Below are 15,431 nucleotides of genomic sequence, written 5' to 3'. Positions count from 1 at the left end.
TAGGATTTGTGAGGAACACCAGTGCCACCTACTGGTATGACAACAACACACATCACTACATCTACATCTGCATCTGCTGTATGTGAACTGAAATCAGACAAAAAAGTACAAAATAAACTTGCACTGTAATTTCAGAATCATCACAAATCGTTTATTTTTTACAGAAACTAAACCGAAATTGTCTGTTATTAATATGTACAAAAAACAGCATACCAGTAGCTGCGCTACCATGTAAACACCTCCTTAAACTGAAATTGTAGTTCACAATGTTTTGCTCCTGTTAAAACTCTGGTGTTCAAACCTCCTCATAGCAGATATACAGTACATTAGTCAGACTGTCTAAATAATGTGCTGGAGTTCCAAAGATGAACCAGAGCAAAAATATGTCAAAGGAAAGCCTTTTTCCAGCAGGAAGGACCCAGCAATAACTAATTGTCCTTTGTGAACAACTGTTTTTTTTTACATGGCTTGCTTTAAAATGTTTAAGTCCTATATATACTTTGCAACAGGACGAGTAGCAAAAACAGCTGATCAAATAAGGTCACAATACGGATGCATTGCGAGTTCATAGATCTGCTTTTTTCTTGAAACTTTGAAAACCCTCACCTACAACCAAATATCCAAAATAGCGACACCAGGTGGTTAACTGTAATCATGTCTAGGACATTGGTTCTCAAAGTGGGTTTCGGGGACACCCAGGGGTCTTTGAGGGAGTTCCAGGGGGTCCCCAGCTAAATGAATCACTGCTAGAGCCATAAATATCTTCTCTTGTGGGGGTCCCTGGCATATCTTTTCAAATGGGGGTCTACGGGATAATAGGTGTCAATTTGGGGGTCCTTGACATGAAAAGGTTTGAGAACCACTGTTCTAGGAGCAGTCCATGTTTCATGTTCCATGGGCTAACAGTCCAACATTTGGCAATGAGGATATGAGTTCTGCACTGAAGTCTCTCTTAACGTTTCCTCTTGGCCTCAAACTTGTAGATAGCAGCAGCATTGGGGGTCTCCTTGCTAACTTTTACTTTCTTGATCTTATCCTGCATGAGGAACAAAAGAGACAAAAACTATTTTAAATATTTCCCCATCATTCGCTATCTGATGGCACATCCAAAACAAGCATAAATCCAAATCTGCTAAATGCAGTAGAGCAGTGAATCTCTTCACTTCACCTCTGTTCTAAAATGTTATTTGTTTGTTATCCTGTGTCTCCTCCTGACCTGTAAGTCTTTGCGGGTCTGGATCTTCTGGCTGATGACAAACATCTTCTTTTCCCTGTCAATCCTCTGGGACAGGAGTCTGTACTGGAGCCTCCTCTGTTTGGCTATTCTCTGCAGGTATGAGAGGGAAACATCTGATGAGTTAAGGGCCATTTTGACCGGAACGCAAATTTGTGTCACTTTAGATTTTAACCACTTTAACCATTATTTTATGTTTTAATTATTACAAAATTGCAGATCTACAAGCTCACTGCGAGCTTGTAGATCTGCTATTTTTGAAAAATCTTGAGCATTGGTGCAAGTCTTTGAATATTTTTGACACGATTCTACGAATGACTTCTAAATCCTTCTTCTAAATCAGTGGTTCTCAAACCTTTTCATGTCAAGGACGCCCACAATTACTTGCATTTGGCCTCAGACCTCGGTGTACAAATGTACACTGTCAAGAGTTACAGACTTGTATGGGTCCATTTAGACCCCTCTAAAGGAACCCACGGAGTTCCTGGAATCCACTCTGAGAAACACTGCCGTATATCACAATATCTACAGAGGCTCAGGCTGTGTGCTCAGAAATAAGACTTTTCCTGAATATTTAACCCAATTTCCAGGACTATATAACAATAATTCAGCTCCATAACAGGTCGCTTACTCCTATGCGCAATGCCCAAAGACAGGTAGTGTGTGCCAGTGGTTCTCAACCTTTTCAGGCCGTGACCCCCGAAAAAATCATGTTTTAACTGGGGACCCCCCACCCTGACGAGCACTAAGAGTTGAGGAATTTTGTATAACACGGTTCTATTGTGAAAATAGCCGATCTACATGCTCACAACGCCTCGCGTTGCGAGCATGTAGATTGGCTATTTTCACAATTTCTGCCTCTATATATTTGACAATTTGGCCCATGTTTAATTTGTCATTTCAGAGGTATTAACAAAATCAATAACCAAAGACAATGCATAGATATTTTTTCCAGGACCCTTGATAAATTCCAAAACTTTTCCAGTACTGGAAAAATATCTTTCTAATTTCAAAATATTTCCAGGACTTTCATGACCGCGGGAACCCTGAGTGTAATACATACTTTTAAACTGCGAGGTTCTGTAGCTCCCTTGATGGTCTTTGTCTCCAGGGTGCGCAGCGTGGGTCGATTGAACACCCTGTCCACCAGCTCTGGGGCCGTGTTCAGATGGCTGGCCAGGTCAAAGGACTCCACTGGAAACAATGCAACACAACTAGAGTTCATTTCCCGGAATTGCATTATTTCTTGGATTACACCTCAACACTATGAAATGGTCCATTCATGTGGTTTGATTGATTGATTGAAGACTTTATTAGAAGTTTGCATAGGAAAAGGTACAGTTTCATGACGGTGCAAAGAGCAGTTTGCTTTGACAATGACATTAACGCTGGCATTACTCTACCTTCTTTCTTGGAATCCACAAAGAAGGTATGCTTGTTTTTCTGTTTGCCATCAGCCTCCAGAAGATGGAGCTCTGCTTTCAACCTCTCGATTTTCTGAGAATGAAGGAACAACATTTCATTTGACACTTACTTTTAGTATTAGTAAGATATTGTAAAATTCTATTCAGAACAGGATAATGGGAGGGCATCAAATCTTAGCAGATACATTTTACTTCTAAATCACATTAGAAAAGGACACATTTGTAATGATCTTTGTTGGGGGAAAATAACAATCTTTCTTAACCTCTTACCTTAGCCTCAGCAACCCTCTTCATCTCCACATATCTGATATCCTGTGTTCTCATCACTTTCTTCTGCTCCTCTGTTAGCACTACATCGTGTTTTTCCTTGTTCTTGGTATGCACACCATCCTGTCATCATAGCAGAGCACAGGGGACACCATGTCAAATGTCGATAGTTTCAACACCAACCATTGACAGCCGAGCCCATATATTCAAACAGAACATTTGTATTAAATTACATTAAACTCACAAACAGCTGTACAGAAAAATGTAATTATCCTCTTTCAATCTGCAAAGTGTTATGAGCTACTTTCTGTCAATACATGTCATGCAAGAGATATTTTTTCTAATTGCAACTCTAGATTCAAGAAATTAAAAATTTAATTTAGAGTTGCTTGCGGCTAAGTGGTGTTCAGGGGCCTTCAAGGTTTCTTGGGGAGGTGTTCTAAATGGGCCCGTACAGGTCTGCAACTATGAGAAGAATGTACAAATGGAAACAAATGGGGGTCCATTTGGTTCCATTTGTACGTCAGAGGTATTGGGGTCCTTAAAAGTTTGAGTACCGCTGTTGTAAAGTGATGTACAGTAATAACACGTTTAATTTGTGAGTCATGTTTCCACACAAATTTGTACGATGGAGTGAGGTTGCCTGATGGGGTGAGGTTACCTGAATCTGGGAGCTGATCATGTTGAAGTAAAACTCATCTGGGTTTTTATCCTGGGCTTTCTTGCGCAGGGCAGAAAGAGTGTTCTGTTTTTTGTGGTAGTCACTGTAAAGTAAAATAAATAAATAATAATAATAATAACATCAGCATCAATATGATTAAACCTTAACTCTCAACCTGGTAGTGTCCCTATTTTGGACTTGTCATCATAGGCTATACTGTTCAAAGTTTCAAATATATGAGCGAACCGATCTCGGGCTCACAATGTGTCACATTGTGATGCTGTGTGAGCTTGCAGATCTGCTATTCCTGCAAAATATTTACAATCTTTATTGTATTGCATTTAAGAACATCAATGAAAAGAAGCAGGTAAGGTTTTACAAGTTATCCTTTTGATTAGGTGAGTCGATGTATGCTATTATAAGATATATGCCAATGTTTATTTAATGATCAATAAAGATATCAACAATCAATACGTTCATAATGAATCTTGTAGGCCTATACATCCCAATGTCAATGTTTTACTATGATTTAGAGACAAGTTAGTCAACAGCAGCTGACTGTCAAAGACTCATGGCATGATTTAACAATTAACATGTAAATAATACGTACTCTGCACGGAGTTTGTAGTCCTTCTTCTTTTCCAGAAACCCCAAATGATTCCTGAATCCAGGCTGGTGAGGAAGATATTAACACATGATAGACATTATGTATTACAGCATAATACTGTGTTGCTGCATATTTAAACTACTCGAGTTACTTTCAAGCGTTAAACCTAATTATCAGGAGTGTATGTTTTACTTTGTATTATCTGGCAATCTACTGTACCAACAGATGGCAGTTCAGCTCGGCTAACCGGCTAAGATGCTGCTATAGTCAACACAAACAGTGAATGTCTCACCTGAGATCTTTCATGGTGGTTTTTCTGTTTGGATTTCAGTGCTTTCCTGAACGAGGACATGTTTGTAGATCGTGCCAAACAGTAATGAATGAAATCAACTATTTAAGGTCTAAGAACAGACACACATGCATAAACAAGTCCTGCTTCTCTCTCTGCTTCCTTTGGTGAGCCACGTGGGTTGTTGACTACGGAAGCTGTACTGTTACAATTCTTTCTGGCAGATTCGACACAAGAGTCAAGGCACATCTTCAGTAGGCCTATCGTAAATAAAATAATAAAAATGAAACGGTAAACTTAACTTGCTGTATCAACCTATGTTACAATTGAATATACATCGTATTTTATTCGTGAAACTTCAGCCAGGACAAGTAATCAACATGCTGTCTCTGTTTTTGTACAACTTTTATATTCAACAGTAGGTGGCACTGTTGTCAAAGTTATGCAAATCGAATCATAGCCAGTTCCACAGATGGAATCTGTATACTTCACTGTTACTTCTATACATGAACCCCTGACCTAAACAGTCACAATACAGTTTGAACCAACACATACAAATAATTGACAGGAGGGGTGGGGGTCGGGGCTCTAGGGTTGTGGTTTTCAACCAGTGGTCCTTGAGAGGGTTCCAGGTGGTCCCCAGCTAAATGATGGGGAGTTGGTAACCAAATTGACCCTTACAGATTTTTAAGGGTAGCCTAACTTATTTTGTAAGCGGTGAAAGCCGCTTCCAAGGAGTGGCTTTGTGTGTCCCATGTCCATATATGGTCATTTCAGTCCAGAATGAACAGGTTTTATCAAAAACAAAATGTGTGTCCCATGTCCATATATGGTCATTTCAGTCCAGAATGAACAGGTTTTTATCAAAAACAAAATGTCTGCCACCTCATGTCCATATATGGAGAGAGTGTTTTTTACTGGTGATTCAGTCAGAGTGTATGAAAGGGTGCGCTCGTTTTATTGTCCACGACATTGCAAGCGGCGCGAAGGCCAGCGGACCTTGGTCCTGCTCTTCGCCCCACCAGTAAAAAACACCATCCCCCATATATGGTCATTTCAGTCCAGAATGAACAGGTTTTTTCTGTCCCGTATGTCCAGAAGAATATGTGTGTAGTGTCCGTCCCGGTCTGATGATTGGATACTTTGAGGATTGGTCAAGCTTCACACGACAATTCGGCCCTCCAGATAAAAACATGCATTCATTCATTCAGAATGTATAGATCACAGAGTTCATAACACATAGAATAAAAGTTCACCGCTTCACTTCGAACCGAGGTTTGATTTTTAAACACCTGAATTACTTAATTTACAAGAAAGCTACACAATTACTGAATGTATAGAAGAATTGTTATTTTTGATTGAACTGTCATCAGTCCTATATGGTACCACATCTATACAGCATGGAATTGTGGAGAAAATCGTTTTGGGTCTGAGAGGCTGGATCTCATCAAATGGTGGTCCATGGCTCAAATGCCGAGTAAATAACGGACCTTGATACTTTTGCTTCCATGGAACAAGAGATATTTTCCTTCCTTATTTTATTGCATAATATCCAGACCAGACATCTAGGCCCAACCAGTCTGAGAGCCACAACAAAGTTAAGTGAGGCTGGTCACATTGATGAGTTCATCAGTAGGCTATGCATAGGCCAAGGTTTTGAAACACAAAATGACTTTGGACATCACAATGACTGCTTGCATTTGGCTAGGGGAGTTTGTACAAGTCACTTGTACTGCATGTGTGTTCCTGTCTGGCAGGGACATGCTGGGCCCCTGATTCAGTCCGGGAAAAAGAGTTGGAGAGGCCCTCATTGCGTGCTATAGAGAGAGATCTGCTGCTACTTTGCCATTTCAGATCATGACAAGTGACAAGCCAGTGGGCCAATTACATGGGTTATATTTCGTCGTTGTCGGGTGGAAACCTTGTCCAAAACCGTTTGTTTTGTATTTATCATTAATAAATCATCATTTATAAATAATTTTTAAAATTATTTAAACTAGTGAAAACAGGTGACGCTGAGTAAAGCAAAAGCAGAACAAGATTTAATTTATATCAAAATTGTTACCTGAAATTACTCGCTCAGCATACTAAAAAGAAATATGGACTATAATATATATGGACTCTATATACCCTTCTTTAAAACCGGTCTAAAAGAGCACATCGAGGTGGCTGCAAATTGTAACTGGCCCCTGTAGAAAGTAACAAGTCTAAGCTTATCACCAGAAATGTCATCCTCTTAGCATTCTTTTATATAGATCTGTGCTGTGCCTTTTTATTTTTTGTGCAAACTGTTAATTCATTAATTCAATGAATCAAGTCAACTAGATCTACAATTCTATGTTGCAAAGAACTAACCTAATGTCGCCACAATGAGCTTGAGGCTGTTGTATTAGAGCTGACGTCACTTTTTTTTATCCAAATGGTGGATATCTCATTTTGCGGATACAAATCTTCACAAGTTCCTCTCACTGAAGTGGTTAGCATGACAACAGCGTACTTTTGCGGGGATGGTGGGGGGAGAAGATGCTGGCGGGGTCACCAGGCTCCCTTGGGGAACGCCGCTCTCTCCACTTCCTGACACGATACTCCAAGGAGAGACAAAGACAAAGCCGCAGTGGCACCAGTCCCCTAATCTCACCCAGACTCCAAAACTCTTTGTGGATGTGGAGATGATGCCAAAAGGAGGATAGAAGGAAGGATATTCCACTAAACAGCCATTTTTTCCCCACTCACATATCCCCACCTCCCCAACCGTCCGCAAAGAATGTGTTTTATATGTGTGAGATTTGCCCGGCATGCAGAATGTTCTGCGGGAGAGATGCGAACCCCGTGAATGGGATCACTGTTTCCACATTATGTCACAAACATGTTTGTCAGTCTGATGATGGCTAAATGACCCCGGTCCCAGCGAGGGCTCAGGCCCGAGGCCCGGCTTCAGCCGCTCGCCCGCAAACATGTGTTTAACAGCGCAAACACAGATGGCAGTCAGGATTTACGGGTTGAATGTGTCTGCGTTCTGACTTACAGGGCTCCTTGCTGTTTAATTCATGTGAGTATTCATCATTACAAGTGAAACGCCATGGTGAGCCACAGTGGGGGTAAATACTACTTTGGAAATGGGAGGCTCGTAACAAGCTGATGCAAGACCGGGGAAGGACAAGAGGCTGTGGTCTCTTCAAGGGTCAGTGATAAGAGGAATGCCCTTGTGGGACAGATGGATGGCCTCTTGGCTTTCTAATACGACCCTGTAAAAATAACACTGCTGACATAAGACTGCTGCATTTGGGCTGAGCTCAGGCCTCTGGTATGTTTCCCTTCCTTGACCATGGTTGGCCATCATGCACAGCGGGGCCAACCCTGTCAGAAATGTCCCATAGCAGGATTTCCCCCCGGTCTGGTTGCCTCATTGTACATTCTCAAACAAATTGACTGCTTTAACTATTGAAGAATAGCAGATAATATACAAGCTCACAGTGCCGCGCTGCAAGCTTGTAGATCTGCTATTTTTGAAAAAACGTAAAAATGTGTGCACATTTTTCAATATATATTTTTCAAAGGAAACTTTTGTAACTCAGATCTCTGCTTCTGGGGGGGTCCCTGGAACAACATATTTTGAGATGGGGGTTTGCGGCCAAATACATTTAATTTTGGGGGTCCTTGACATGAAAAGGTTTGAGAACCAATGATTTAGAGGAAGGATTTAGATGTCGGTTCAAAGATCCGGTCAAAGATATTCAAAGACTTGGACACGTTTTCCACGATTTTTCAAAAATAGCAGATATACAAGCTCACAGCGCGGCACCTTTTCAATAGTTAAAGCATAAAAGAATGGTTAAAATCTGACGCGACTCGGACTCCAGGTATTTGAGGGTTAACTTGCAGCGATAGAGGTAGGCCTACCATTAAGGAGCTCGTTCACATGTGAAATCAACACTATAGACGAGTCAAAAGGCAGATTGCAACAATAATTCACGTGGTAGAAGATTCCCTGCCTTACCTCCCTACTGTCTCCTTTGTTACTCAGGAGCCAACCTTTGGCTGTGCTGTGGGAGCGGCAGCTCCTGGACAGGGTCCTCAACCACAACCTCCTGTAAAATGTAAATCGTCTACAATTAACTGCCAGTCTGGTGCTTATTTTCCCTGCTGGAGTTTTGGGAGGGTGAATATTACGGCATTATCTGTTTTATACTGCAGACACAAAGCACTGGGACGGAGAGAAGTAGCGGTGGCCCAGACATGGGCAATATATTTCACTTTTGCATGGTCACAGACAGTTCTGCTTATTTCCCTCTAGCAGCGGTTGTCTAAAGGGTGATGACATAGTAATGGCCAAAACGACCACTGGAGCAATCATGACTACTTTAACATGACTGGCATTGCTACATTTGCACATTTACCATCATGAGTGCATTTAAAATACATACACTATACTCAAAATAAGATACCTTATTTTTTTATATGAGATACTTAAAGTGTGGTTCCTGTGGAAATAAGCCTCAGCTTTCTAGGATCTCCTTTTAGTTGACCTTGTACCAGTGATTTGTAGTCATGAAACTGTACTTTTTTCTATTGCAAAAAATAAATTCTTCAATCAATCAATCAACCAAGACAGTGATATCTAAAGAGAAATGTGGTACCTCATGAAGAATTAAATTTGTACGCAAAGCCGTCGAGAGAAAGAGTTGCATCAAAGTAGGGTGGTCACGTGGTTCCTGTTGCTCTGAAGAGTTCAGAGTGTGATGTTTGAATCCACTGGAACAGCGCTAACAATGCAGATATTAGGTATAATATATTTACTACATAATACAAGTAGGCCATACATGGCCTACTTGTGCACGATGCGCAAGTTGGCACCTCGACAGAGTGCGGTTGTAGTTCTTTCTTTACTTTTTTTATACTTTCAGATAATCTCACTGAGTATGAACTGAATATCAATCATCCACTTAGTCTCTTAAAGGAGTAGTTCACCCCCAAAATGACTTTTTTTCCTATTGATTACTCAAATGCATTTGGGTCCCCATCCGGAATCAATGGGGATACATTTATTGAAATCAAATTATTGTCCTAGGAATACGACAAAAAACTACGGCATGGCATGAGTAATCAATAGAAAAAAGTCATTTTGGGGGTGAACTACTCCTTTAAATCCTCAATCCACCAATGTTGGGCGTAATGAAGTGGACAGTCAACATGATGTTCAGTGTGCTGTCACTTAAAGTTACTTGAGAGCAGTCTATTCAGTTTATAACACATCATTAAGTATGTGTGTATGGCATTATTTTACACACAGAAGCTTTAGTAGTGGCATAATATGAACAAATAGGATAATCGAATGACACTAACTAAATCAACCTCATTTCAAGTTTCTACAGTAGTGCTCTTTGAAAGGCTACATGGAAACAACAAACAAGGGAAAGAGCAGATGCCATCCCAACTATCTTAGCACTGGCGTCATAGACTAGCCACATGAAGTCTGAGATCTGCATGAAGCCACATTGTTATTTGACCCAGTCTTGTTGTCATAATATAATAATCATCCACACAGTCTCATACTCTTGATCAAGTCATTTTAAGTACGACTATACTGCCGGCTGCTCTGCCACAGAGGGAGCGACAGAGAGCCTATTTCAACCAGGCACTAACCTGTCCAGTGCTACTGTGCACCTCTGTCCTAAATACTCTAATAAATGTGTGATCAATTTCACTTCTCAGTAACTGAAAGCTGCTTAACCACATCAAGTCTGAATTAAAAAGGACCACAATTGAAACAAGCCCAAGCACTTTTTTGAGGTATCCTTTTAGTTGACCTTGTACCAGTGAACTGTACTGTCACCAAGAAACTGTGCCTTTTCCTATGCAAACTTCTAATAAAGTCTTCAATCAATCAATCAATCAATCAATCAATCAATCAATCAATCAATCAATCAAACAATTCAGTTTTACACATGCAAATAATCATATAAAGGACAATACAACAGAAGGAAGAGTAGATGTCATTCTCGATTAAATTAGTGTGGTTTCTATAGGCAAAACACTATTGTACCCAGTCCGAGATCTTTTTTTCCCAGCAAAGTGAACCAGTGCTTTCTCTGACAAATGTTATCCGGGTTGGGCGCAGGTTGGGCTGCTGCACAACAGAAAGGTTAAGCTTTTGGTCATCACTTAACATCACAATATCTAATATAAATGGTAAGATGGAATTCATTTCCCAGCAGATTCCTCGTGACTCGCGTCACGGCAACCACACTTGCAATTTCACAGAATTGCATCTTTCTAGTTGATTTTACAATAATTACAAATAAATCAGGACACTTATGATATTGATAATATTGTGACTATAAGAAATATATTATTCACATATTGACAAACTATGTATGGCTAATATTCTGGACACTTATTTACATATTTTGAATATATGTAGACATTAAATATGTAGACATCCTACCTGGAAATACTGTTTGTTTAAAAACATTAAATAGCTACGTGGTGCACCAATTCCTATCTTCTGACTTGCCCATGCACCTGCTACACTTATATCCCAAATATTTTCCTGGCTACTTATTTGGCATTTTGGCAGTCTATTCCACAAAATACTGAGCTACTGTTCCATCTTATTTCACACAGCTACCATTATTGCCAATACTAGACTCCAAGAAAACATCTTACTGCCCTATTAAGGACCAATTCTTCTTTCATAATATTTTCTTTATTTATTTTATTTTTGAACCCCAGCCCTCTTCCACTTTAATCCTGGACACAAGCCTGTGTGAAATTATTTGGAATACATTGCATATCCCAGATCACCCAGCTGTTTAGGATTTGAGCTAGAGCTGTGCCTGCATATTCAGCCAACAATACAGATGTACCATATTCAAAAGTTAGAAGCTTCTCCAAATTAAATTTATAATTGACTCTTTGTGTAAAGTACATTGTCCCACCCGTGGCCAGCCCCTCTGCGTGCCTTTTGGTCGCTGTTGCTTGGTTGGACAAACAGCCTCTCTCCATCCACTACCATTGAAAAAAATCATGTTTTTCCATTGCCTCGTATTGATATTGATTGATATATTTAATATATTAAATTCTTATTTTAAACACGGCCTGAGTGAAAAGGAACATCTCAGGTGCAGTGACTGGGCATAATGTTAGTAAACTCAGCATAACAACCAGAAGGCAGTCAACCAGGGCGGTACACGGCGGCTGGAGTCTGCTGGTTGGTCGGTCAGGGGCCACTCAGAGGGCTGAGAACATAATATAGTTCAGGCTTTGCTCGTCAAAATACTTAAAATCACACCTTTTAATCCCAGGTCATCTGAAATGCATTGACCATATTCACACAGCGGCCATCGTGCCAGAATTGCTACCCTAGTTTCCACCCTATGTACTGTAGGTACAGTTCTCAATGCAAATCTCAAACATGGCCGCCAGGTGAATATGGTCTATTGTCTGAGACTCACTATAAATGTGTCAGCAGTCGCTCCCAGCTCTGGCTATCTGGAACTATCGAAGGTCTGCATGACCCACCATTAATTAAGTGTGCCTGCCATGCAATGGCAAAACACTTATTGTAATCCGCCATACATAGTTAAGTGTGCCTGCCATGCAATGGCAAAACACTTATTATAATCCGTCATACTTATATATACAGTATATACTGTATGTCGCCCCAAATTTCGGCACGTAACTGCCGCACAATTTACGCCACCCCCGCAATATATACATCAAAACGTGCGTCTCGGCCGGGAATGGGGTGCTATTACTTTTCTTTCCGATCCGCGTCACCATGGCGATGTAATTCGCAAAAAACAACGCCCAAAAACCCCATTGACTTTGAATGGAGGACTCCAGAAACTTTGGCGCAACATAACTCTGCCATACTTTTGCCTAGCAACGTGATATAAACTTTAAAACGCTCACACGACTTTGGACTTTTTCCGGCCAATAGGGACGAGCTGTAATTGATTAAGCTCCGCCCCTCTGTATTCCTATTGGCTGGGCTTTAAACAGCCATTACTCCAGTTCACAGCATGGCATCGTCTTGAAACTTGGTGTCTGGACTTAAACGGCCAATAGGAACGAATTACTTAAGTCCCGCCCCTCTTAAGCCCTGCCCCTATATTCCTATTGGCTGAGCTTTAAACATCCATAAATCCAGTTCACAACATGGTACCGTCTCGAAACTTGGTGTGAGTACATAGATGGCCAATAGGGACGAGCTGTAATGATAAGCCCCGCCCCCTCTGTCTTCCTATTGGCTGGGCTTTAAACATCCACTTCCCAATACATTACTGGTCTCAAACTCGGTGGGTGGTCCCACAGTTCCAACGGCTAACTGCTAATGCTAACCGCTACTTCCGCTAATGCTAAGCTAAAAATGCTAATGCTAACAAATGCTAATGCTAACACATGCTAATGCTAACAAATACTACTGCTAACCAATGCTAATGCTAACACATGCTAATGCTAACACATGCTAATGCTAAAAAAGCTAATGCTAAAAATGTTCATGCTAAAAATGCTAATGTTAGCAATGCTAATGCTAAAAATGCTAAAAATGCTAATGTTAGAAATGCTAAATGCTAATGCAAGGTAATGCTAATGTAAAAAATGCTAATGATAATGTAAAAGAATGCTAAAGCTAATGCTAATAAAGTGCTAATGTTAAAATGTTAAAGCTAATATTAAAAATGATAATGTTAAAAATTCTAATGCTAATGCTGATGTTAATGTTAAAGCTAAAAATGCTAATGCTAACACCAACCACTACACAAGGTTGCACACACTTGGCGAGCTGCAGGCACACTTAAAGTTTCTTCTGCAAAATGTTCTTTTCTAGTGTACAATAATTTGACTGATGGTTGTGTGCACAGGTGACACAACTATCTCTCAGTGGATCATTTGCATGACGCTTTCAAAGTGTTAATTATTATTATTTTCACTTGAATATACCTTATGTGTTACCGTCTCACCAAAATGGCTGTGCATCAAATAACAATTAGACAATGGCACAGTTTTGTGCTTTGATGGGTCTATTAAGTTTGAAGCACTTTTGCTAGATGACGCTAGTTGTTTGTTGTGACCTTACTGATGAATCCTTGGCATCTTGTCCTAGATTTCACCCACACTCAAATAATACCAAAATGGCTCTGTAATTTTTTAGCATTCCATTTAATCATAAGTTCAAGGCCATGATGCGCGTTATGGCTAAGCTAATTTGACTCAGGAGTTTTAAAAATGCCATATCGTATTAGTGTACTAAATGTCATTTAGCAACGCATGACAGTCATCTGGGTAGTTGTAAAAGCTTTTGTTTGCACTATAGGCTTAGTAGGTAGTTTGTAACTGTAATACATTTGGTTTCCATGTAGTGATGCGTGCTTGCATAACATCGTTTTGCTATGGCAAAACGCTGAGGAAAAAGGCTACAGACATACGACATATGACATCACTAGACAAACATGATGCTACGTACACACATTTTACTATGGCAAAACGCTGAGGAAAAAGACTAGACACACGCACAGCCACTTATAGGAGTGGTTTGCACCGCTCAAAAAAAGACGCTAAAGGGTTATCCAGTCCATTCAAAAGTGATGAAAAACTGTTGTGACCAAACCTCCATATGTGATGAGTTGGAAGTGAGAATATGCTGATTGCGACCGAAGGTCACAGTTTAGTATGTGAAACGACACATCATGTATCCGTCTGGACGTGCTCTGACATCACACTCTGACATCACTGTGATGGCAGGGGAACCACACTAACAGAATCCCTTTAATGCCCATATATGGAGTTCCCTGATGTCATCAATATTAAGCCCATATCTAACAGGACTTCATATGGCAATGCCCATATATGGAGGCCACATCGACCACATACCACACTAACAGAATCCATATTATGGCCAAGACAGATGGCCAAGACAGTCCATATCTGTGTGACTGGTTCTACAGACAGGGATCTCCATCATCCATGTATGGGCATAAAAGGGATTGTATGTATGATGTCAGATGTCATAGATATCATAGGACTTTCACATAACAAATAACCGAGTAAGCATGCTTGGGCGCTCACAGCATATCTCCATATACTGGATATACATCACTGGCCAGATGGCCAAGACATGGCGCGACCTCGCTTGTCGCCCTGAGGCGTCTTACCAGTAAATAAGGCAGTTGTAGAGTATTTCTGTGTTGGTAATGTCAAGTGGGAGAAAAAATGTTGCATTCAAAGCAAAACGCTCAGTTCACGGGTAGTACTTACGACTTGAAAACTGGCGTCAACAGCGTTTGCACTCCTGTGTAGTTCAATATGGTCACAAATTTCAAAGGTCACATTCCAAAATCTATCAAGTTGTCATAACAACAGCATAAATAAAAATAAAGTTACAATGATTACATTTCTGCACGAACATTCCCACTGAATGACTCTTCTGTTGGTTTCACCGCAGTGCACGAAATACGTCATTGCTAAAGTTCTGACTGTGTACAACTCAGTATTGCAAAAATGCTAGCACACATAGCTTAACGTAACTCAATTGGCTTCTTCTCATTCACCTTTTGTTTTTCAAAGCTGAGTATAGACAGATTCAGCGTGTCACACATTACAGAATGGCCCCTCAACCTATTTTGGAAGAAGGGGACCAGTGAGAGACTCATCAGACTATCTCTCACACGATGAATAGACAGGCTTCTCTCCTCTAATTTGTTGTGTGCAGTCTTTACAGGCCTACGCCTCAGAGTGTAAAATTAGAATTCATAATTAAGAGGCAGTGTGGCGAACAGAAGGGGGCAAATATAAGTATCAGGAATCACACTGTTGCAATTGTCACATGATTTGCTGTGACTCACGTGCCTGCAGTTGTGTAGAAAATTGAATAATGTAATCCCACCCAATCCAATCTTGATCACTATCTACTGTCACGATCTACTATAGTATGGGGCTTGGTAAAT

The 15,431-nt window shown here is 40.4% G+C and overlaps 1 protein-coding gene across 1 annotated transcript; it reads right to left on the bottom strand.

The window, feature by feature from the left end:
• Positions 1-220: 220 nt before the first annotated feature.
• On the bottom strand, positions 221-4,630 carry utp11 (UTP11 small subunit processome component). The gene is made up of 8 exons (XM_080748811.1): positions 4,486-4,630; positions 4,197-4,258; positions 3,587-3,689; positions 2,929-3,048; positions 2,638-2,731; positions 2,298-2,428; positions 1,217-1,327; positions 221-1,036 (listed from the first exon to the last, which is right to left on the bottom strand). Exons 1-8 carry the CDS (start codon positions 4,543-4,545, stop codon positions 953-955), a joined length of 765 nt encoding a protein of 254 aa, XP_080604937.1. The 5' UTR covers positions 4,546-4,630; the 3' UTR covers positions 221-952.
• Between the last annotated feature and the right edge of the window lie 10,801 nt (positions 4,631-15,431).

Source organism: Nannobrachium achirus, assembly GCF_963921795.1.
Source record: "Nannobrachium achirus genome assembly, chromosome: 2".
In the NCBI taxonomy this organism is placed as follows: Eukaryota; Metazoa; Chordata; class Actinopteri; order Myctophiformes; family Myctophidae; genus Nannobrachium; species Nannobrachium achirus.
This window is presented reverse-complemented; position numbering and strand designations above follow the sequence as displayed.

What these genes read in the sequence shown, in the direction of transcription:
- utp11 (XM_080748811.1), bottom strand. Translation starts at nt 4,545, where the DNA reads ATGTCCTCGTTCAGGAAAGCACTGAAATCCAAACAGAAAAACCACCAT. An exon ending in ACCACCATGAAAGATCTCAG is followed by an intron (nt 4,259 to 4,485) that starts GTGAGACATTCA and finishes CTTCCTCACCAG; the next exon opens with CCTGGATTCAGGAATCATTT. An exon ending in GACTACAAACTCCGTGCAGA is followed by an intron (nt 3,690 to 4,196) that starts GTACGTATTATT and finishes TTTACTTTACAG; the next exon opens with TGACTACCACAAAAAACAGA.